Raw genomic sequence first — 26,261 nt, forward strand, 5'->3', positions numbered from 1 at the left:
TATCGTTGAAAAATAATGCATCTGTATTATATTATTGTTTTCTTGTTGGAACTCTTGAGAAAATATCAGATCATATTTACTTTAAAGTTAAACCTAAGCAAAAAGCAACCGTAACATTAGTTACCATAGTCTAAGGAATCATTGGAATTAATTATTATTATATAATTATAATTCTGATTGAACGTTACAGATTTTCCCAAATTTTCCTAATCTTGGGAATAAATATTGTTATGAATATTTAAAACATAATCGAGATAGGTAATGTATTGTGACGTATATTGATTTTTAGCTGTAGTTTATAATCAATAAAACATATGCCACTGATTTACATATTCTGCTTAAATATCAGACAAAAAATCCAATAGTTATATAAATAATGAGATTTTATGCAAATTATACTATCTGAGGATGATTTTATATGTAAACTTTGCTCGTGGTTCGGAGAGTTTGATATATTGCTAATCTAAAACGTGTGAGTGACTGTATAAATCTCTAACATTAACAACTGGCGTAACCATTAAATTAACGTGATTCATTTCGGCCTCTTGACTGCGAATTTTTCAAGATTAAACGTAGCGAGAAATTCGCATTTATTTTTTCATCGTCTTTTGGTAATTCGTCTGATGTGAACGTATACTTACATTTTTTATATAATATGTATAAAAAAAAACATTTTTGATGGATGTCGTTATTGGAAATTTTGCCCAGACTCAGATGTTGCTCAGACGCATAATAAAGTATGACTAATATGTTTTTCAGTTTGGTATAAAAAAATCTAATATCTAAGACTATGTTTTATAAAATGAATTAATTATTATACGTTTGATATATCAGATGCAATATATTTAGATGTACAGGCACAAGCGTCTCTATTAAGAATTTAACTGATAGGCAACATATTAAGCGTGTCCAGATCTTGAGGAATTTGTCGGAAGTGAGATTCTGAAATTGATTATGAAATGTCGCCGTCAAAAATTGGCGCAGAGGTAACCAACACACGATTGTAACCAGAAAAATCTTAAAGTCTGTTTAATTAGCATCATAACCGAGCAATTCAAAGAGGACAAAGGGAAGTTAAATTTAACTCGTGTTTATTCTGGCAATATTTGCTCTGGCGAGAGAGGCGCTTTTAGAGAGAGTGATATTCATAGGTGAGGTTCGCGGTTCCGACTTTGGGACCCGCTGGACCTCACGGGGGTCTATTTACAGTCCAAGTTATCCTGTAAATCAAACTCTGGGAATTAGTTGAAATTAAGGCTCGGTATCTTCAACACAAACTTTGCTACGGTCTCTCGTGCGAGCGCACTCTGGTATCGAACTCTGATAGAACCAGTAACTTTTAATTCTATCTCGATAAATAACTAGTGTTAAATAATAGGACAATTAAAAAAAAAGTGTTTAGTGATATTAAATATATATAGATATTATACTATCGTGAAAAAGTTTTGATTGATATTGACGTGCTTTGTAGCACTCGTTAAAAGTTTACTGTACGTTTTCAGAGACTTGTTTTTAACGAATGTATTATAAAGTTTGTCATTGAATAGCGATGGATAACCCTCCAGAAGATGTCAAAGAAAAGGCAGAAGAGCCAGTAAAGGTATTACATTTTAAAATATTTTATAAAGTTTGTTATCTGATGGCAAATACGTAATGGTAATGAATATTTAGGTTAAAAAAACTAAAGGCACTAAAAGTAAAGCAAGAAAATCTATATCGGAGGCGGCTCAAGATAAACCAGTGGAAGAAAATGTCGACAAGGTATTTTGACATTGAAATATGTATGTTATATAGCCAGAGATTTACTAGTCACCTAAACTCACTCACCTGTAAAAATAAAAGCAAAATAGACAATATACTTCAAAGAACATAGTTTTAACTTATATGTAATAAACATATATTTTATCAACAGGTAATATTAAATAAATATTATTATAAAGTTTAAGAAAAAATAGTTTTTAGAATTTTTTGCTTCGTTTCTATTTATTCTAGATAAAAAATGAATAAAACTTTTATACTTAGTTTCTTAAGTATTAGTCAACTTAATTATTGATTTTCAACTTCAAGTGTAATTAAATAATTTACTAGAATTACATTCAATGTATTTTTAATACTAAATTATAAGGTTTAAATATTAAAATAATTGTATTTATTTAACAAATTAAGTTAAGCACATAATTTTATTGAAATTGTGTATTTTTAGCAAATATTTACCAACCAAATAATAAATGCATTTACGAGCAGTTCAATATTATAATTATAATGCTGCAGCATTAACATTATTTTAATTTTAGAAGCCTTATGAGCTTTTAATAAATTTGCAGTAAAATTATAACAGTATGTTTTCACATAAACAAATTAAAGCTAATAATTTCATTAAAATATGTTAAAATAAAAATTATTATTTAATATTTTTAAAACAGTTTATTATTTTTTTTATAAATTTAAAATTACACTATAAATAAGAAAAATATTTGTTATCAAAACTTTTTATTTATAAAAAAAGTAATAGTAGTTTTTAATATGACTAGTTTTTAAATTGCTTTCAACTTTAAGAACAAACTTAAATAATCATGAATATAATTTTTCTATACAAATAACACAATTGTAAATATTTTTAAGATTAAATACTAAATATTTACATAATTTTAATTATATAGTATACACAGCTTTTTATTTAAAATAGTTATTAGTCTAAAAAATATATATGTTTATAAAAGTTACAGAATAATATATTAATATTTCTTTATAAATACTAAATTTTAATTTGACTATTAACCGATATAGATTTTTTTTACCCTAATAAAAAAGGTAAACTTATTTATATTTTATCTTATTAGGTATTTAAAATATTTATATATTTGCATTAAATTATTTATTCTACTACTTCAGATATAAAAAATGCATTAAAAAAAATATATATATAATAAAAATTGAATATAGACTAAATTTATTTGTATTTATGCAAAAATAGTTTATATTTAAAAATAATATTTTAAGGTATAAAAGTATAATGTTTATCATTAAGCCTTATGTAACACGTAAAGTTGAATTAAATAGATCTATATTTTTTTATTAAGGGTAATAATATTTTCTTTAGAAACCTAGCACAGAACCTGAAAAAGTTGAACCTCCTATTGCCGACCCTGAAATACCCGTTAAAGTCGATACTGAGTTAAAACCTGAAGAAGTCAAGGAAACTAAGAGAAAATCGTCGAAAAAGAGCAGTAAAAAAACAGCTGATGGACAACAAGAAGAGCCGTCAAAGGTAGTATTAAATATGAAATATATTTAATCGGAATAGTCATTAACATAAATTAATCAATCCAGTCAAGAAAGTCGAGCGTAGTGGCCATCGAAGTTTCAGATGATAAACCAATTACAGAGGCTACCGAAGATAAGCCGATTCCAGAAGTGTCTGAAGATAAACCAATTCCAGAAGCGTCACCTGAATCAGATATTGAAAGAAAAAAATCTGTGCCTAATGAACAAACCAGTACCGTAAGTCAAGTTACTATTAACTACAATAAAACATTTTCAAAGTTAACCCAAATTTAATTATATATCTCATTATTGGTTTATACATTAATATTTGTAAATATTTTTTATTGATAGAAATATTTCCTTCTGTGAACTATATATTAGTAACCAGAAAAATAAAATTAAAAATGTAATAAGACTCCTACTAGAAGCTTCTTTTAAATAATTGACATAAAATTAGTGTATGAGAGTGCTTTATTAAGTTTAATTATAGTCTTGTCTCTACATTATTATATTATCTTATTAAAGGCATGTTTTTAGTACTTTTGCTATTGTTCGCAATATTTATTAGTTAGTTAGTTTTAACGTATTTACACGCTTAAGTTTACGTTCAAATATAACATTGTATTTTAGCAGATTACTTAGTATGATGGGGTGAGTTTTTAATCTGTTAAAATATTTTTAATTGTTTCTTTTACATCAGCAAAGTTGCAGTTACTTTATATATTTTTGTTTGGCAAAAATAAAGTAGCGCCAGTAATTAAGCTGAGGAATTCACTTTAGAATATATTATAAAAATTCGTATTAGATGTTGTGTGAAAGTCTCTTAATTTTATGGAATAGCCAAGTCAATAATCTGGGTTATATCTAAGAATACGGTTGAGCAATATATTTTATTCATATATTTTGCTAACATCTATTTTAATAAAAATAATAATTAAATATAAATTTAATAAATGAAAAAATATGAAATAAGTAAAAAATATATTTTCATTATTTTTTTCCTATTTTGCAAAAGTTTCATACACTTGTAAATAAAAGACTTTTTTTTTAAAAATATTACAATTCACAGTCTAGAGTTTTTAACGGAAGAGAATTATAATAAATGGTCTGTCATATTGTTATATAGAACCTATAATTAATCCATATCTATATATACTAATTGTAATTACATATATTAGATTAAGAAATATTTTATTTGAAATCTGCACTAAAACAAATGATTTAAAATAATATATTCTTATTCAATTAAAATATTACATTAAGCAATATTTTATTTTTAGTGTTCATAAAAGCGAATTATTTGTGCATTGCAATATTAAAAAACGGGAATTAAAAAACTATTTTCGATAAAAAAATATAAGACTAAGCAATATTTTATTTGTAGTGTGTACTTTTGTTAAGTTTTAAGTTTTTATGCCTAATAAACCAATAAAATTGTAGATTTAATAAATAATAATATACTATTGTATAAATAGTATAAATTATTATTTTTTAATTGCTTTTGGGTTTTACAGCAGTTGGACGTTATATTTTTAATAGTATGAATATAATTTATTACTCATTTTTCAAATATTTTAATGCACACTACAAATAAAATATTGCTTAATCTAATATTTTATATTGAACATATATATAATTATTTAATGCTCATTTTTTATTATTGTAATGCACAAAAAATATTTTATATTTATTTAAATGCACATATTTTACAAAATAATTTCATATTTATTTAAACCTAATAGTAATGCAAATTAAGCAAATGGTTTGAATAAACCTTATACTATGAAAATATTTTTTTTTTATATTATTTTAATTTAAAAGAGAGCTTAATATGCATAATTTTTTAGGTTTTTCACAACCTTGTATAAATACAAGTACAAAGAGCATTAATAAAGTAAAAGCATTATTCAATTAAAATGTATTGCTTAATCACAAAATTATGTTTAAAATTTGAATTGACTTTGAGAATGCCTGTAACTGTGATTAAAGTTAAACGGGACATTCTGTATGTGAGTTTATTTTGTATTTAGTCAAGAAAGTCGAGCGGCGCTGATCTAATCGAAAGCAAGGACATCGCCGAAAGTGCGCCAGAAACGTTAATTACTGAAACTGAACAATCGGACGAGATAAAAGAAGTATCGTTAACGGACTCTAAAAATATAAATGAGGATAATGTAGTAGATGGGGAGGAGATTGAACAAAGCGGCGATTTAATCCCGACGGAAAATTTTGGCGAGCAAGAAGGCAGGTAGGCATGAAGGAGAAGACAGGTTTAATTTTAATTAAGCGCTAACTGTGTTTTCTTTAAGTTTTTATTTCGATTTAAATTTTCGCAGCATCGAAAACGCAGAAGAAACAACCCCCGAAACGGCGGAGGATGAGGCGATGGAAGAGACCGAGTCGCCCGAGGGGATGGAAGTTGAGGATATTATGGAAGAAGACGTTTTCAATACGATAAGCGAAAATTTATTCAAAGAGCTCGAAGAGGTATTGTATTAATTAACGCCGTCGATCCGTTGCGATAAATAAACAAATTGTGTGCTTTCAGGCTTTCGAGCTATTCGACTTTAACCGAGATGGAATGATAACCCACCAAGACCTGCAAAAGTTGTTTAAGTCGATCGATATCATCGTACCGGACCGCGACATAACCGCGATGCTGGCTGAGGTTATTTTTACTCAATGTTTTCTTAACTAACTCAATCAAATCAGTAAATACCTCAAATAGTATACTAACACAAAGTAGGTGAAATTGAATTTTTAAAAATAGTAGACAGTATAACATTTTTATCAATTCAAATTGAAACATAAAGCGACGTTACTCTGAGAAAAAATTGTGACAGAGTTAAAATTATATGTTAAAAAGTAAGATATGCAAATGTCGGGTAGGCCGATCGATATCAACATACTGCGATGTTGAATTGGGTTATTTTTAACCGATGTTATCTCAACTAAGTCTGACTTAACTGCCATCGCGAGCTTTCGCGAAAACTGTTAGCATTTTTGTTTACATTGTAAACTTCCATCGGCGGAAGAACCGAGCATTCGTGTAACCGGCTTTCAGGCATCCATATTGGAAAATGCAATTCGCATACAAATTTTTCATAACTTTAATTGAAAGACAACAAATACATATTTAAAATTGTATTATTTAGGTGAAATTGATATTTATATAAAATTACCTTAAGATACCACATGATAAGCTATGAATATGTGTAAGACATATAATATGATAATACAACAAGCATTATTCTAAAGCGTTATAATTTAGAGATGTTCTATATCAATATAATTTAACAATCTCATTAGCTGTATTAATTTATAGCTCGTAATAAAATTCGTGCGTGCTGACAAATACATTATCGCTTTCCATGGAAAACCTACATATATATTTTTGTACGCAAAAGTATAAGTGAACACACGCCCTTATGAATAACTGATATTTATATGCAATAAAATGAGATTGGATTGAGATGACAGCAGTCGTAAAAAATCCACGGATAGTGTGTTTGCACAAGGCCTTTATTGTGTCCATAAACCTGACGTATGTTGTATGTTCTCGTCGTATGGGTGAATTAAATTATGGCCGGGTCGTTGTTGCCCTAATGAAATTTTAATTTCGACCCGAGTGTCTGTTTTATTGTTTGAGGTATGAAAACGAGACGGAACTTGTATAACAAGACGAGTAATGAAAGTGAAATAAAAATTAATAAATTACCGGTATGTTTTTCACATAACAGTAAGTGTAGACTGAAGGGTGTGAAAAACGCGTAACGTTTTAAGAGATATTATTTTTAATATTTTGATATACAACATAGATTATGGATATATTTTACAACCAACTATAAAATTAAACCAACGATGAGTTTGAACAGTTTCCCGCAATTATCTTACAGATAATTTTAATATGAAGAGACAATCTTCAATGTATGATTTTTTTATACTTATCTATTATTTTGATTAATTAAGCTTAATAAATATTAACAGATTAAATTACAATTCATAGATTTTTGAAAGTCATAAAAAGCCTGTTGTGTGATATGGCAATTAAACAAAACTCAATATATGCATTACAAATCTAGTGCTAGCACTACACTCTCTGGAAGTTGTCCGAACCGAAGTTAAGCTGAAGTCAGCCGAGGTCGCCAACTTCCACAAATATGCCATCCGGACGGCGGGAGTGAATGACGTACGTACGGCGGCTGCTGTCATTGCTGCAGCTGGCATTCTTGCAAATGTGCCAAATAATCGCAATTTTTAAACTACCATATTATTAAAATTACGTTACTGATTTGTGTGGGCACTCACCAATACAATATCAGTGAAAACTTTTTGGTCGTAAATATTCAATTTACGCAAAATCTTTGTTGGCTTTTGCAAAATGCCATAAGGCAGTGGTCGGCAAACTTATTAGCCAAAGAGCCAACTATGTACATTACAACGATTAAAAAAAATTGAGAGCCAAATTTATTTATTAATTTAGCAAACCTTTATTATAATTTTCCAAATCAACACAAAGACGTTCAAATTTAGAGCTCCATATTTCCTTGTTTTTTAAATCCGGTGCGTAAATGCCGGTGGATATTTGTGCTAGAGCCGCACTTAAGGGGCCAAAGAGCCGCATGCGGCTCCGGAGCCGCACTTTGCCGACCTCTGCCATAAGGCATAAAAATGATACTTCAGAATACGAACACCACATCTGTGACTATTCTAGAATTTGTCGCCATAGATTCTAAATAAGAATTCGTTATGGTGATATATATATATATATATATATATATATATATATATATATATATATATATATATATATATATATATATATATATATATACACTGATCTAGGATATTCGAAACGATTTTTTTTAACAAAATCAAGTATGTTTAATTATTTTTTAATTATTTAATTTTATATAAAAAAAAAATAATAACAATATCTGGTAAAATAATATACAATCAAAAATACAATTAATCCCTTTTGGTGCTCTAAAATATTCAAAGATGTCAGTAAGTCTGTTGAAAACCCTGATATAACTTGACCACGTGATCACGATGCAGCGCTCGACGTGCGTGTTAACCATAGGACGCCTACGCGCATACTGAAATTGAACCGAGTTACTCGTTCTATCTCAGTTTGCGAAAAACCATATCGTTATCTCTCTCACTCTCGTCACTTAACAGGCGAGAGAGCGAAAGGGGAAGTATCTCACCGCTCGCGCTCGAAAGAGCAGCTCCGACTTTGGTTTCTTTGACTTCGGTCCCTTTGCCAAAAATGTTCGAAAGCGCTCGAAGGTAACCTCGGACAACTTCCGAGAGATTTTAGACCGAGCTCGACCGAAGTAACCTACTATATTCTACGTCCTTGGCCAACCTTGGCCAACTTCCAGAGAGTGTAGTGCAGGCATAACAATAAAAAATCACAAAATTATTAATTATTTAACATATTTTATATAATAAGTAATATATTATTTACTTAATTAATTGTTATCTTAATCAAAACATACCAAATTAAAACTTTAACGCTTGAAAACTGTTTTTCTTTTATTATATTAAATGCGTGAGCCAGAGATCTTGCTCATGTGATCAGGAGCGGAACTTATAGGACAAAAGTCTATTCTATCATATTTTTTAATTATGTGTCTTATAAGTGTTTCTAGCTAACGCTCTAAAAAAGATTGTTTTTATCTCGTGCGTTGGAATGATCTCGTACAAACGATATCTTGCTTTAACGCACAAAAGAGATTTTAACGTCTTTGAGTCTGAACGTCCGCCCTAGTCGATTCTCAATCTGGCTCCTTAATACAATGGCATTACACATTAGATAATTTAATGTCAGCTATGAGTAACTGGTCTAGTTCGTATTATTTAATGATTTTTTTATCATCGTGGCGCATTGGGGTAATTTACTTTCAATAAATTTAAAAATATCTCACTTTATATTTAAATCGAACTTTAGGAAAGTATGATTTTTAAACACATTTTATATGCAGCAACTTATACTATCGCTGAAGTATGACTCTAGATTGAATTTTAAAAACGTTCAAGATCGAGACATTAAAGTTAGTTAAGCTTACATTTCAGCCCCGCGAGGCTGTTTAAATATCACGGCTGGCTAAATGTAACGAAAGCATTCCGCTTTTTCTTCATCATCTTCACCGATTTTTTTCCTTCTTTTCTGTGTTTCTTTTTCTTTTACTCTCGTTGCACACGGGAATAAGCGCGTTTGCTCACCGCCGTTCTCGCATTAAGTTAATGTAGTGTGAACGAGGAAAATTCGCACCGGTTCACGCCCCCTCCTTCTCACTTTCTCTCTCGGTGTGAATATACAATTTTTATGCCAAATATCAGACCCCCATTCCCATTCGAAACACACGGGGAAGAGGAAAAGGTTGGCCGACGAAAATAAAAACAAGGTACTCGGGTAAATAGGCGAAAATTAATTTTACGCGAAATTTAACACGCGGTATTTGGCGCGGGATAAGAAAATATTTTAACGCTTTTAACCGTATGTTTATTTCAATAATTTATTTTTTATATTATTATAACAACGATAAAAAAAATATTAAAAAAATTTCAATCGTATTCTTTATTCAGAGCACGATCGTTTGTCAATTTGTATTCATTACTCACAGTCATAAAAATTGTAATTGCTAAGAATCTGATATCAAACACTAGATTTCTAAATCAATTGATAACACTTACAAATAGGAGGTATATTGGATTACATAAACAGGCCTAAGTAATCTAATATTATACACATGATCGAATTTCAATAAATAATATATTGACTAACTCAGTGTTGTTGTTATCCTAATACATCATCAATCTCATTATGCAATAACCACACATAACAATATTCTAATTCGACATCCTTACCACACAACACTATACTCGTATATCACAAATTAAATCTGAATTTTGATTATCCTCAGGGTTCAAAACCACTCGATTTTGAAGGCTTCGTCAAGATGATAGGAAGGAGGGCAATCGAATTGGACGACGAGGAAATACTGACGGAAGCATTGTCGAAATGGGACTACGACCAATCAGGCTGTATCCTGTTGACAAGGTATATCATAATTATGGAATAGCTATATATGTGGGATGCAATATTTTAACAGCAACATATTTATAAATATTTGAGTTTTGGCTCATATCACAAAATAAACTCATACAACTAGAAAGCCAATCCCACAAGTACTCGTATTCGTTTATTTAAAGATAGTTATAATATTCAAAAAGTGCCTTCTATGAAGTTTAAATAATTCGGACAATTTGTGCTATATTTTATATTCGGTTTATTGAAGTACATATTTTATATTCACATATTAACACTATAAATTCCGATGGCACCACATGAGTACCATAGTCCGATGAGCAGTAAGGGTCCATACGCACTGTCGGCTAGCCGCCGGCGACTAGCGGCCGCCGGCTCAAAAACGTAGTAGTCCAGTCAAATAAGGGTTTAATCTCGGAATGAAAGATAACAAGCTTAAATTTTGCACAGACCTTTGTTTTGGCGTTCTAAATATATGGTGAAAAGTCTCAAAAGATATATAAGTTGTTCAATAAATCCATTCCACCCTGGCAACGGTGAGATATTTTTCCACTTTCCGTACTTCCACAACAAATCAACTACATTAAATATTTGTTCGGTTAGTTCTTCTACATCATTAAAATTTTGAACTTGAATCTTTTGCTCAATCCGGGTACGACATGATTTTCATACACTAGAAGGGGTATATGTGATAGTGCTGCTAACTCCTTTGCTCTTGGTTTTGTTGTAAATTTCTTTATGCGGTCATCAGATATAACTTCAGATTTTGGAGTTATTATTTTTATCATTCCCATTATATGAACAGTATTATAGCCATTAAGAGTATAAATATTTTTCTGCATTATCTGCTGCATACTGTACTAAGGCACTTGACTATGATGGTTGATTACGAGGCTGTGGGTGATAAACAGCTGAAATTTAACATTTTACAGTATCACTATATGAAGCGAAAAAACCTAAACTTGACAAAACATCCAAAAGTCTTTTTGGATGTTTGGCCTATCTGTATTTTTTCTATGAAGAAATACAGATAGGCCTATTAATAACTGCGAAGAAAAGGACCGTTTTCGTATGGAAGTCATTATAGTATGACTTATAGCTGTGTACTTCGTTTTAAAATGCCCCGTCTTTCCTTTTCTGTTCTTTATAATAACTTCTTGCAGAAAATGTAATAAAGTTTTCGGAATTTCTTCAATAATATTTTACTCGGGGGCGGATAAGACTTGGTCTCAACAACAGAAGATCGAATATCTTCTCTAATAATCGCCGCAGCAGCTTCCACTACGCGCAAGTGTTCTTCTTCCGAAGTGCCTTTTTTATTTTCATACCAAACTATGGATAAAACTTAAGCTTGAGCATCGCGAAAAGAAAAAATAGGGAATGATCCAATCTTCGTTATAACTATAATATCAGCTAAATATTTTTCTCTTAATTTGGAAATGATCTTCTTATCATCTGGTACATACTCCGTAAGGATATCTCACAACTCTTTCAATTTTTTCGCACAAATTTCTTGTCGAGCAATATTTCATTTTTAATTCCTAATAATACAATGAAGAAAGTAATAAAATTATGGTTTAAACGACTTGCCGAGACCACTTTTTTCACGATTGTTTACTTTTTCAAAGCTTATACCAAGTTAAGCAGGTAGAAATACTCGCTGGATTCTATTAACGGATGTACGCCTCCCACTCTTCGCGCTATATCTCAAAAACGGTAAATGATACAAAACAAATATTATAACTAAACTTGTAGATAATTTTATGCTTTACAAGTTTTGTGAAGCATCTAATGACGTGCAACGCATAAAACGCGAGATATTTGCAAAAAAACAAATTTTGTGACCTTTGATATCTTGATTAACAGACACGATATTTTATGAGACTTTGCACCCTGTCGTTAGAACATCAAAACGAAGGTCTGTGCAAAATTTCAGCTTGGTATCTTTCATTCCGAGGTTTAGCCTTTATTTCGCCTTATTTGACTGGACTATAGGCAACTGAACTAGGCGGCTAAGCCGAGCGACTCGAGGTCGGGTAGTACATTCGCGAAGAAATTGCAATATTCATTTCAAAGAGAAAAAAATATTATTTTAATTTCAATATAATATTCAATTTCCCCGTATGAAACGCTTTTTGTTTCCCAAATGCAATTAGAAATGTATCTGTATTATGTTAATAAAATTAATTTAAATCGAGAAGCAAGAAATAATATAATATAATTATACATATTATTTCACAATATTTTTTTTTCGTTATCAATATTCATATAAAATTATTGTAAACAATTCGGGATTCAATTTCTACGATGAGCTTTTCTGTGTCGAAGCCATTTTGTGTGAATGATGTATAAGTCGCCTCGAAAGTCGCTCCTCGTGCGAATGCACTCATCTAAACCCATGCTTTTATATGTTGCCGCGACAGGCAAGTCGCCTGTGCATCACCTCTGCACAGGATCGCGCCTGACGCTCCGGTGACTCGGCGCCTGCGTGCGTATGCACCCATTTAAAACCATATAAAGTACAGTCGCCGGGCGGCTAGTCGCCGGCGGCTAGCCGACAGTGCGTATGGGATGGATCATGTGTGCTATGCTTTAACAGTTAGTATCCGGTGACACAACCCCTATGCCACATTTTCGTCAAGCATTATTAGTCTATGGCACAATTATTATATAAATTTAATTTTAAAGCTAATTTATAACAACGTAGTGTATTTTTAATTAATTAAAATTAAGTTACTAATTTACGCAATATTTAAAATACTGTATTCCTAAAGTTAGGCATCGCTGTTTCATAATCTTACAGAGATTTGCTTTTGCTTTTCCTTTATTTTTAATGAAATTTAAAAGTCGTCTAAAATATGGCCATAAATCGCATTAAGGCGTTAAGCTGACACAAATATCCTAACTTTAAAACACAAAGGCACCCAAAAACTTTGAGATTCGCCTTAGCAGTGAGGTACGAGTCTCATTAAAACCTGAGCGAGTCCCAGTCCGACTAGGGGCTTCCATATAGTACCAGCGACGTGTGAAACCTCCAGAGAAATGATGTCTTCGACGGAGTCCATAATTCACAGCCTACATATATATTTATTTATAATGTTAATAATACGTTAACACTAAAAATATACTGTTAAAGAATTGCTTATTGAGGAGCACTAGAAGTTAAACGCTATCTGAGAATATATGTGTAGTAATAAAATAGCGTCTTTAGAGAATAAGTGCGAAATTTAAAACTTATGTGCTATAAATATTGTTGTGGTGTATAAGTAAAGCACATAAATGTGCTGCGTCGTTATATTTCAGCGTTTGGGGGATATTATTTGACGTTAAATTGATATGCGCAAAATAAAAGCACGAAAACCGCACATCTAACGTTACGCACATTCCCTAGAGACAAATAAAGATCAATTCGGCAATGAAACGCGAGACTCGACTCCGGAGACTATACATTATACGTTTTGGTTGAAATAATTACAGCAAAAAAATTATTTTGATATACTGAAAAAATGTATTACAAAACAGAAATAAATGAGCATTTTTGAAACACTGAAATGATATATCATTACTTTTTTTATAATTCCAATGAAAGTATTTATTATTCTATTTTTATTTTAACATGCGCGGTGGTAATAGGATCTGACATAGGTTATCCGATATATGGGGAACTTATTTAGTTTTTATGATTTTTCAAGTAAAAGCGTATTATTTTAAGCATGTAACATATACATATATCACATAGAACTATTGCTGCTATTTTAATGAATTTACATTAAATTTATTTTAATGATGCCTCACAAATAAAAGTATTTTTTTTTTTTTAAAGAATATTTTAAAGTCAAAGAATTTTGCTCTGTATTTGCGATTCTAAGCATCGTAAATTGATGAGTAAATTACACTATAGTTTAAGAAAAAAAGACTTGATTAATAATAATTAATATTTTTATGATAAAATTTTGTTTTATATAAAACGATTTCAGAAGAATAGTATTTTTTACTCATTTATCAACAAAATACTAAAATTTTATTAATAATTACATTTTAACTATTGATGATAATATACTTTAGGTATAAATATTGAATTTTTATTAATTTTAAGTATAAAGGTTTTGATCTAAATTGAGTATAAAATATAAATAAGTGAATATAAAGCATTTATAGTTGTTTTTATAGTACTTTAAGGTAAATATTTTATTCTTGCTTTTTAAATATGATTGAAAAATTATTTATTTATTTTTAAATAACTATTCGCTATTATTATTCATATTTTTTCTATTGTATGTACTTTTTTACTATATGCAATTATATTAATTTACAAAATACCCCTCGCTTAAATACGTGTGTAATTAAACTTACTTTTATCACCAATTTAAGATATTGTTAAATTATATCATGACTAAGGTTTCCTTTTATAAATACCATAGATTTTTTAAAAATTAGTTAGTTTTATAATAGACTTTGACAAATAGTTTATTTTAAGCTTATTAAAAGCTCAATTTTGTCCTTACAAAATTATATTGTAGTATGTATATCATTTTTTGTGAGCATATTACAAAGTTATGTTTTTGCTATAATCGTCTTTATAATTTAATGGTTAAGCATTCAATGTTATATAAAACTAATAGATATATCAATTACTATTAATATTTATTTATTTAAATTTATGTAAAATTATCCTATTATTTTTTTTATTTAAAACTTAATTACATAAATGGGTAATAGTTATGCGTAATTAAATTACATCCATCGTAAAGCAAAGTATTGCTTTGTAATATTTAACCAAAGCTTAAATTAATATATTGATAAATCAGGTTATTGAATCCTTCAGGCAAAATAAAAGTGAAATTTTGTTAGAGGTTCGTTTCTGAAATATAGTCGTTTTTTTAAAAAAATATTTCGCTTAAAAAATAATCATATTTAAGCTCATTAAAATATTATTTTTAGGTTTTAATTTTTTTTCATGCATTTTTTTTACAAAATTGTAGTTTTTTCTATGCAGAGTGTAAATAGTTTTTTGTAAGCATTTACCACAAGCAATTTTTTGCTATATTTATCTTTATAATTTTTAAACGGCCAAGTGTGATGCATAGGTATTTTTTATGGTATCTTTTTAATATACATCTAATTATTCATATTTGATATTTAAATATACATATAAATAATTTACATATATTGTCATCCTTTCAATGCGTAACTAAAAAATATACATAATTTACATATATTGTCATGCTTTCAATGCGCAAATAAAAAATATACATAAAATTAATATACTAAAGACAATTAATGTAAAATGTCATTTTTGTAATCTGTTAAAAATGCAGCTGTATATTTAGTGGACTAAAGTCACTATTTGTCATAATTATGTATTTTTTGTACTAAAATATAAAGGTAAATACCAAAAAAATTATAATTAAAACAACACATTTTTTGCAATGTTTCAGAATTATTTTAGTTGAATTTAGTGTTTATTATCAAGAGTAATTTTTAGAGATTTCTCGATAAATTTTTTGCTTATAATTTAATTTTTAGAAAATATTTTTAAATGATTTTTAATTACAGCAATTTTAAGGACACGTAGTTGTGTTAATTCGAAAATTCACAGTACGAAAAGGGACAGATGTTTTTGATTACTAATCTGAGAAGATTATTTGACAATATTTTTATGACCAGCTCTAGGAATGACGTTTGGCAAATATTTCGTTTCGATTTTTTTAAGCATTTACCGATACACAAAAAGTTAGATATGTAAAGATTTTCATAAAGAATATTTTTATTACATTACAATATATTGTAATCAATATTAGAATATATATTGTATCGAAGCAAATGGTTTAAAAAAAGCTATTTTATATACATGTAAACTAAATATAGTTTATGTGTCGTATTAGTAAAACTTTAGAACAATTAAACTTTTATTATTCACCACTACTTAAAGCTCTATAATTAAGTAAAAGTAATTTTAAAATACTAAGTTACATGGAAATGATGTAGAGGATGATTTTATATAAGTAAAATATTTGAAATAATACAAAACCGTTGTAAGAGATAATTACACGTCTAATTTATTAATGTTTTTATATGGCTTAGATTCCATAACTATAGATTTAAAAATAGGTTTAACGCAATGTATTTTTTGCAGAGAAACGGGAGTGAAAGATAATTCCGTAGTATCTCGGACATATAAATATATGTAAATATAAACATGTATTCGAAAGGATAGCGACAACACAAACAATCTTTTAGTCATTGGGAGTTTTAAATAAACAAGAAGATCTTTCGCAAAATGTGAAAACATAGCATAGCACTTACAAAGGGCCTGATTCTGTGAAGTGTCAGGAGTTTAAAAAATAATAATAAATTAAGTCTAAGAGGAAGCATATCAATATTTTTAAGTTTTTGTATAACATTCTAGGATGTTTAAATTATGATTAATGCAGAAGAACATACAGTACGAGCTCATACACAAAACTCATAATTAAATTATCTAATTATGCGCCTCTTTGCATACGCCGCTTCTGTTTTTTGTTACTGCTGTTGTTGTTGTTTTTTTATTTTTTGTTTCATTTTATACTTTACAAACGTTGAACGTTTAATACCGCGAGCCGGCAGCGGACGTAAAGAGGGTCGTTTAAAAATTCTCAAAATTTTCCCGCCCCGAAACAGATATGTATAATAAATCGCGACATACTTTCTGACGGGCGCCCAACTTTGGTAGGCTTCCGGCTGGCGTCGAAATTTCGGACGCTTCGCACAATTAATGTTTCATCTTATATATGCCGAGGTAGTGCTTCTCAAAGTTTGAGTAACATAATTCCTGCTTTAAAATATATTTACTATGGAAAAACTAAAATATGTGGGAAATATCTAAAATAAGTATATCTATTTAATCCGCATTGTAAAAAATAGATCATGGCAGGATCAAGAAATATTTTAAATTGTTTGAAGACCATAAATTTTGTTTTTTATATATTATTTAGATATAAGATTATCGTGAATATCGTAATACAAAGCGACCTTAAGTATACATTCTCGCTTCAAATTTCGCCATAATATGTGGTTATGATCGAAACTTTAACGCAGACAACAAAAAGTGTGCTTCAAACTAAAATCACTAAATAACCTCAGCGACACTAAGCGCATTCTGGGACCCGTGGGTTCAAGTCTTAGATTTATATATCTCGGCTTATGGACGTGCGGGGATATTCCCGCTTTCCTCCCGGGGAATTCCCCTAGGGGCACCGAGTGTTTACACGGTCCGTATTATTTATGTGCGAGAGTGTGGGACGCGTGACGAGAGACTTGTCTGCTCGTCGTGCGAATTGTGTGGGACACAATCCAATCGACAGATCGTAAAACGTGAAATATTTTCAATATAAATCCCCCACGCTTAGCATAATCTGAAAAGGGCGCGAAAGTCTACTGTGGCAACCCTTAACGCGAGAAGATTCAATCTCGAGAAGATGGCGTAAGCGCGGTAGAGTTATTCGCGTATATTTTTTGCGATTGTGTTTTATTTGTTTGGTGATTTCTTCTCGGAACTGGAATTTGTTGCGAAATGTGATTTTGCGTTTTGTGAAACTTTGTGTGCTTGATACAAATCATTCTCAATATTTTTCTAGTCTCGAAAGCAAACACTCCTATATTTCTTGGTAAAATATGATTACATTGTAAATCAATACTGTTGACACAACGATGTGATTATTATTTTATTATTTATAATAATTAAAAAACAATATAGTTTTCCAATATACTTAAACTCAATAATTTTACCTTTAAGAAAATTATATGAGGTACTTAGTTGCTGCGTAATTAAACTCACCATATCTTAATACTGATAATAAAATTAAAATCCGACTAGCTGCGGTACCTCACGATAGTGAGGGACCGACATCTAGTAATAGTATAATTTAAGTCATAAAAAATTGAACTCATATAAGCTAATATTGTTTCATACGCTAAAAACAAATGAATATTTCAAATCTGTTCTCACACTTTTTGTTAGTAAAAAATTAAATATAACTAGCTGCAGCTTTTAATAGTATACATAATTTAAGAAATAATAAAATTAACTGATATAAGCATAATTACCATATCTTTATCAATATTATTTTATCTTAAACTATTTAAATCTGTTCCCCAATAAAAATAAAAATAAATTGTAAATAAGAATTTAATCAATATAAACTAATTCTATAATATATAACAAGCTCACTTTGACATTTATATTAATTCAATTAAAGAAATACTAAATAACTAATAATTTTATCGTGTACTACTATTCCTTAAGTTTTTAATAGGTTAATATTTATTTCATTTAATATAATTGTATTTTTTCGGCATCAAATTGATTATGATTTAATCATGCTTTTTACTATTCTAAAAAAATATTTTTAATGTATTGCCAGAATTCATAACGTAGCTAATAATTATATAAAGTCAAATTATTTATTTGTGCTTGTTCAAGCGTTTATGTTTTTATAAGCATTTTATTAATATTTGCTGTAAAAATATGTAAAAGGCTATCTACGTATTTATTTATATATTTTTGTGAATAAATGGGCAGAGCCTAAAAGCTTAATGTTATTGCGTTATTTACATAAAAAAACAAATATTAAATTGCGGTAAAATAATATCATTATGTTTTACTTCAAAATCGAATGAAACACAAGCTAAATTAATTTCGCGTGACGATGTAAAAAAGTTTTCAATTAACTTAAAAAGGACATACTAAGAACTTATAATACATATTGCTTTATTTGCGTTCTTAGATTTTTTAAGAAGAAAGTTCTTTAGTCGCGCTTTACAAACAACTCGTATTTAAGTGATTAAACAGTAATAATACATATTTAAAAACGCAGAAAGCACAAAAACTGGGACGGGAAATTTTTTTGTTTTGTAAATAAATTATGTCGTATAGTTTCAAGCAAAGCATCGAAAACATTTAAATATGCAGTTTTATAAAATATAATATAAGAATACAGTATAGCTATAGATCAAAGGATGCTATGTTTTGTTCAAGTCAATATTTATTTATGCGTTGTTGCTAGTTGTAATTTTTTCAGTATTTTATTTATATTTTTGCGCTACGTAAAAAAAAATCTGAAGGTTTTTTTTTATTAAAATAACAGCTATTAAAAAATAAATTTGTGTGACACTATCATTAAAATTATTTAACCTGCGATATATTTTAATGATTTATTTGTTTTTTAGTGAGCTTGGAAACCACTATTTTAGACGGTATTTTGGTAAAGTATTATAAAACTTTATTAATGTCTGCTAGATAGCAAAATCAATGCGAGAATCTCATAACTGAATGGTGTTTACGTCGCGTTCAAGACATTAAGTCTGTTAGTATCATACATTTTAAAGTAATACTTTAAGATCGGATTAAAATGTTTCTAGATGAAGAACGAGAGAGTGCTTAATCCTGGTAAGACCTACCTAGGTACGTACCGGGCGTAGAATTTCACCCGGTAAATGAATAAAGAGGTCCTTTGGCAGGTACAGGTGAATATTGCGGATCCGCTCCGGGAACCGCTTAACAAAATATACGACGTGTCTTCGCTACACGGTACAACCCTCGCGAGCGAAGCAGTACTGCTGCTATATATACCAGTACCTAGATATGTACCTAGCTCTCAAAGGAGACGTCGTCGTTGTACGTTCGACAAATCGTCCAGTAAATTGTGCTTGCGGATAACCGCGCTCCGCCACTTGTATGGAGAATGGAGAAAATGTATGTGACAGTTTGGGGCGCGGTGATATTACATATAAAAAATCATGCCGCTTCTTTGGATATTGGACTATGGACGGAAAAATTCATGAATAATTTTCGGTGAAAAATGTTTGAGAGTTACTGGAGCGATGACGAGAAATGAAAGGATGAGAGATTGACATTCATCAGAGCGTGCTTCAAAATAGCTATTGACGTGGCAGTTTTAAAATTTAGGCTCACATCAATGAGTCATAATGGTAAATTATTTTATTGATTAATGAGAAATAAGGCTCGGATTTTTTCCTAAAAATCATATATAAATATTAAATACAATATATATTAAACTTATATATTATATATAATACAATTACAGTATATGTACAATAAATCCTCGGTTTGATAACCAACAGTAACTGTCAATTAATCTCGAGTCGCTAGCAAAGAGACTAATCTACAAATAACTGCTTAATATAATTTACTTGAGTAATGAAAAGAACGATAGACGAGTGGTATATGTCTCTGACTATTAAGCTAAAAACCCATACGGACCTTAGTGTTATTAAATTTCTTTCGTGTCTGGAAGATCAGAATTAGCGATTATTAAAATTATAATTCCGATTGATTATCACAGACTAGGTTAACCTAGATTTTCCTAATCTCACGGATGATTAATTAAAATCGAACTAGGTCGTACATATTTGATATTAAAAATTCTTTAATAATGAGCTAATACAGCTGATAGAGAATATCTTATATGAATTAAAAAAAATATATATAAAACATATAACTCGATCGTGGATTGGGAAACTATGACTCGCGAGACAGATACACCCAATGAGCTAAGATTAGATTTACATTTTTGAAGTATGCGCTACTACAGAACGGCTAATCATCAAGTTGAAAGGTTGCGAGATACTACCGTAAGTGGTGCTCTCATTGCTTCGCATGCGTAACTGTGTCGTTACGCAATTATAATTAGACTTAGTTTTCAGAGCTCCATGTAACACTTTTTGCAATATTTTATTTTCATTTTATTACCCGTAAATATTCATTAATTTTGAATGTCGTGATTTTATCGATTTAGATGACAAACTATTATGTATATTGCGCGATGACATTATATCGGTATTAAACAAACATTATAATTGTCTTAATTATCAGACTAAGCACTCAATACGATACTCGCAACTCGTAAAAAAACAATGATGAGAAAGGTTAGAAAGTTAAAAACAGTTTTTTTTTATAAAATAATATTAATAAAAATAAGGCTGTAACTAATAAATAATCTAATAAGAAATAAAATAGATAGTAAATAAATAAATTTGTGTATGATTTCCGTGAAAACAGTTGCGGGAAGTATTGGGCACATTGTGTGTAACATCAAAAGGCAATTTAATAGCAAAGCAAATGATTTCGAAACAAAATATTAGACTATATTTAGTGCTTTCCAAGCTTTTCGACTTTCAGCGGCTTTGCCAAATCCACAATTTTTCAATGCGTTTTATGGCGAAGTGCATATTTTGTATAGTGTTATGTAAAAATAGTAACATTAAGCTATATATTTTATTGGCTTCTGCAAGCAGTTATTTATTGGCTTGCACCAAATTGTTTATTTGACTTAATCGCAACAAAGCGCTCCTAGTGTTTGATGAATGGTTTTATACCGTCTATCGTCGTCGTTCATAAATAAAAAATATTTATTTGTTTATGTATCTAATCACTAATATAGTGTATTTATCAGTTGTAAAAATCCCGAAATTCCTACGGGTGAAATCACGCCATCGATTTCCGGCAATGCAAGCACCAGCGGCCATTATCATCGGAAATTCATTACCGACGTGAATTAAATAGTAATTGGCACAAACAAATTGATGATGGCCATTTATCCGCGGATCGGTTCTACGCGCCAGGGCCGTTGTGTATCGGGCGACAACGCCCACGGGCGCCGTTATTCGAAACAAATTGCTCATAATCAATCGGCGGTCATTATCGCCGCCGACGGTTGACGACCGCTGCTAATTATTTCGCCCCGAGTGTCTGTCGTTTATTGCTACAGGATTAAGCGCGATGTTCGTTTTATTACACGTGAAACCGTTAAACGACGTTTACTTATGTGTGTGTGTGTGCTAGTAATAAACGTCGATTTTGGCGGAATCGACGGAAAATTTGCGAAGATAAACTACGGCGTCATAATATTTCCTGATGGATAAATGTATGTACTTGCCTAACTTGGGCAGTAATGAAATTTGGGTCATTAATATCATATTGTGTATAGGTAAAATACTATTATATGGCTAGTATAATTAAATATAGGAGGTCCTTAAAAAAAGTGATATTTATTTTTTAATAAATATGGGTCTGAGGGCCGCAATAGCAGAAAGTCTTTTAAACTTTGTGAATTTCAAAATGTGTTCTTCTGATCTCGCAACGATTTTAATTATGATTTACAACCTCCTTTGTGCCTTTATACAATATAAACAGAAGTTTAAAACATACACTTATATTTAAAATTAAGAGTTCACCCGCTGTTTATAAACGTCTGAATTAGAGAAATACACCCATACCTCGCTATACGGCCGCTCTTTATACGGCCTTTCGCTATAACGGCCCTCTTCAATTTCTTTAGCCTTTCGCTATAACGGCAAAAAAACTTTTTTTCGATGTCGATTTTAAAAAAAATTTAAAAATATATTTAATTTGCATAATTTTAAAATGAAAGGTGAAGCAGCTAGCGCCGATGAGGCCGCATCTAAGGAATATCCCAACATTTTAAAGGGAATTATTGAAAGAGGTGGTTATAAACCTGAACAAGTGCTTAACGTAGACAAAACAGGGCTTTATTGGAAGCGAATGCCTGATTCCACGTACATTTCAAAAACCGAAAAATCTGCGCCTGGTTATAAGGTGTCTAAAGAACGATTAACTTTGCTACTTTGTGCAAATGCCGCGGGTGATTTTAAGCTAAAACCATTTTTAATATATTTGTCCAAAAATCCAAGGCCTCTTAAAGGACTAAATAAAAATCAATTACCCGTCATATGGAGATCCAACAAGAAAGCTTGGATGACTAAAGCTACTTTAGAGGATTGGTTCAAAAATCACTTTTGCACAGAAGTGAAAAAAATATTTGCGAGACAATAACTTAAGCAACAAGGCTTTGCTAATTTTGGATAATGCACCAGGGCATCCTACTAATTTATCCGAACTATCTGAAGATGTCATGATTGAGTACCTTCCGAAAAATACAACAGCTCTGATCCAACCAATGGATCAGGGTCAATAGCCACTTTTAAGGCATATTACCTACGCCGAACTTTCCGACAACTTATAAGGGAAACCGATGGTAAATCTTCAATTAAAACATTTTGGAAAAACTATAACATCAAGGATGCTGTTGACAGCATCAGTGAATCATGGAAGGAATTAAAATTAACAACAATGAACCATGTTTGGAAAAAAATATGGCCAGAATGTGTAAAAAGTACTGATGCAGAAGTTAATTGCCTTCCTGAAATTAGGCAAAACATTTTGGATCTAGCACATGATCTCGGCTTTGAAGGTTTGAACGAACGTGATGTGCTTAATCTACTTAAAGCTGATAGGGAACCCCTTTCATATAAGGAACTCATTCAGTTGCAAGCAGAATCGACATTTGATGAAGAGACAGAGTCTGTTGTATTCAAACAGCTAACATCAAAAAAATTGTCAAAAGCTTTTTCCTATTTCGAACAAGGAATAAACATCTTCCTTAAAAACGATCCTGACGTCGAACGTAGCGCTAAAGTTTCTCGAGGAATTAACTCAGCCATTAGCTGTTATTAATCACTAAAGAACGAAAGAGACAAAAAGGCAAGACAAACAACGTTGGACAATTTTTTTAAGCCAGGCCCATCCTTACCAGCGAAAAATGAGAACGACAGTGATCTGCAGGTTACCATTTCTTCACCGTCTTCAGATTAAAGCCATTTTAAAAAAAATTATGTATGTATTCATACACATATTTTATGTAACATGAAGTAGTTTCATTTTTGTTCATGGATTATTGTTGGTTTTTGGAGTCTGTTATTATTTTATGTACAAATGTATGTACTTGTTATGTATGTATTTTTGATTTAAATGAAATAAAAAGATAAAATGCATTTTAAATGATAAGCCATGTTACATATTTAACAAATTTGGAACCGATCCCATTGAATTTGTATGAATTTGTATTAGAATAATTGATTCGTTATACGGCTTTTCGCTTTGCGGCCAAGTTTCGTGGAACGTATCTAGGCCGTAAAGCGAGGTATGGGTGTATTATGGTTTTTAATAATTTTATATTGTACAAATTTATTGAATAATAAATGTAAATTTAATATTGTTATAGTAAAGCCGTTAAAAACACTTTTACAGACCAATTGAAATTTTACGCATAAATATAAATTTATGAATGCAATTTGTGTCTTTGTATTTCAAATGAAATTAAAAAAACTTAGTTTAATATAATATATTCATCTCTATTTTCAGGTTTGTCACAGATATGATGGCACTGGGGGAGCGCTTCACCAATCAAGAGATGAGATGGGCTCTCGAGATGGCGACCATCTTCAAAAAAGACGGCAAGAAATACATCGAATATCCCGAATTCTGCCAGATTTTAGGCGGAATGCGCAAGAAGGGCAGCTCCAAATGAAAAAATACGAAATTTCAGCGCAAATTTGTTTTTCTTGTGAATGAAAAAATAAAATCTAACATAAAAAATATGAGTAGAATGCAACGCTTCTTACACACCCCTAAAACCCCTACCCCTGTCCAACACAAGGGGTCGTTCGTTTCGCCGAGAGATAAAAATTATTTCGCGCGAATAATTAATTTCGAAATAAGCTTGTCGCTTCGTATTCAAGAGCGGGTTTAGTTAACTTTAACCGAAGTTTGAATATTAATAAACGGCGAACGGCGATGCTGAGCACAATGCATAAAGATGTGTATATTAACATTTATTCGAATAAATACATTATTGATAATTATTCGCAAACTTGTTTTATTTACTCTTATACAAGTTGTTCATGCATAATTTACGAGCTATTAAGTCAGTTAGTTGAATTATATTATGGAAGTAATAATAAAATTTCATGATATACGAAGTGTAGCAATTTAATTCACGGATTGGCTTAATGAAAAAAAAACATACTTCATATTAAACGAAATAAGTTTAATATTTTTTTACAGTATTCTTCATTTAATTTATTACACTTATTGCAATGGTATAAAAGTTTTTGAATACAATCGAAAAAAGCATCTGAAAAACTTTTAATTTGCCCGTTACATCTTTCTTAATATCTTCTACGCCTTGAAATGGTTTCCACTTGAGTGTCAAATGATAAAAGAATAAGAAAATAGTCTGCTAGTGGCAAATCAAGTTAATAGGGTAGTTGATTAAACTTAACAACGCACAGTTGTACAAATTACTAATCAACAAAAACTATCTATTATTTATTATATAGCAAGCTATATAATTTATTTGTTTTGGTCAGATTTATTATTGTAAGACTGAATCAGTTATTTTTAACACATGTTAAAAAGTGCATTAATATTTATCGTGCCTCATTTTAAACACGTTATCGGCATAGCCGAATAAAATGGACAATGCATGGCACAATACATCTATTCTGCGGAATTTCCGAAGACTCACGGAAGCGAATTCAAGAGCCTGGGGCTGAAATGTAAGAAAAGGCTGCAGAAATTGGTTTCGGCTACGAGAGGAGCCAATAATCCATTCTGTGTACAAAGCCGCTTGGCCTCGAGGCCAAAGTTCGTTAAACAATCGATGTCGAAGGCTTCGATCCAATCAGTGGTCAGGGCGATCCACACATTTTCAACATCCATTTCCACCCCGATAAAAGGGGTAGCGCAAACGACAAACGAAACTGGACGCAATAGAAACGGTGCTACAAAATAAATTGTGCTAGCGAGCATAGTGTAAAAAGTGTGCTTTGAAACAAGACACAAACAACATATCAATTGTAAAGTGCATATATTTTTAATAATATTTATAATTATTACACATTTTATATAGACGCCACATCTGTTCATCTGAATATTTTAATATTAAATAAAAATATAATAACAAGTGACTAAATACAGTCAATAATAAATTTATATTAAATACTAAGATGCTTTCAATTTTAATGATAATTAGATATATTTGTTTCATTATTAAAAAAATAACAAGTTCTAGTATAACTT

The 26,261-nt window shown here is 30.3% G+C and overlaps 2 protein-coding genes across 5 annotated transcripts in view; one reads left to right on the forward strand and one right to left on the reverse strand.

Moving 5' to 3' along the window:
* The window catches only part of Sol1 (CUB domain-containing protein Sol1), a 387,647-nt gene that overhangs the window by 252,257 nt on the left and 109,129 nt on the right, over positions 1-26,261 (reverse strand). The window lies entirely within an intron of this gene.
* On the forward strand, positions 1,131-25,044 carry LOC148239496 (uncharacterized). Of its 4 annotated transcripts, none has more exons than XM_088205338.1 (10): positions 1,230-1,310; positions 1,503-1,600; positions 1,672-1,761; positions 3,101-3,268; positions 3,331-3,501; positions 5,295-5,512; positions 5,601-5,751; positions 5,813-5,932; positions 10,197-10,333; positions 24,543-25,044. In XM_088205338.1, the coding sequence occupies exons 2-10, from the start codon at positions 1,550-1,552 to the stop codon at positions 24,706-24,708; spliced, it is 1,272 nt and encodes a 423-aa protein (XP_088061464.1). In that variant the 5' UTR covers positions 1,230-1,310; positions 1,503-1,549; the 3' UTR covers positions 24,709-25,044. The 4 variants fall into 4 exon arrangements, with proteins under 4 accessions (XP_088061431.1, XP_088061464.1, XP_088061442.1 ...); XM_088205316.1 differs by having other exon boundaries at positions 1,237-1,332; XM_088205327.1 differs by having other exon boundaries at positions 1,263-1,434.

Source organism: Plectrocnemia conspersa, unplaced genomic scaffold, assembly GCF_051122295.1.
Source record: "Plectrocnemia conspersa isolate PC_06_02 unplaced genomic scaffold, ASM5112229v1 ptg000001l, whole genome shotgun sequence".
Lineage (NCBI taxonomy): Eukaryota > Metazoa > Arthropoda > Insecta > Trichoptera > Polycentropodidae > Plectrocnemia > Plectrocnemia conspersa.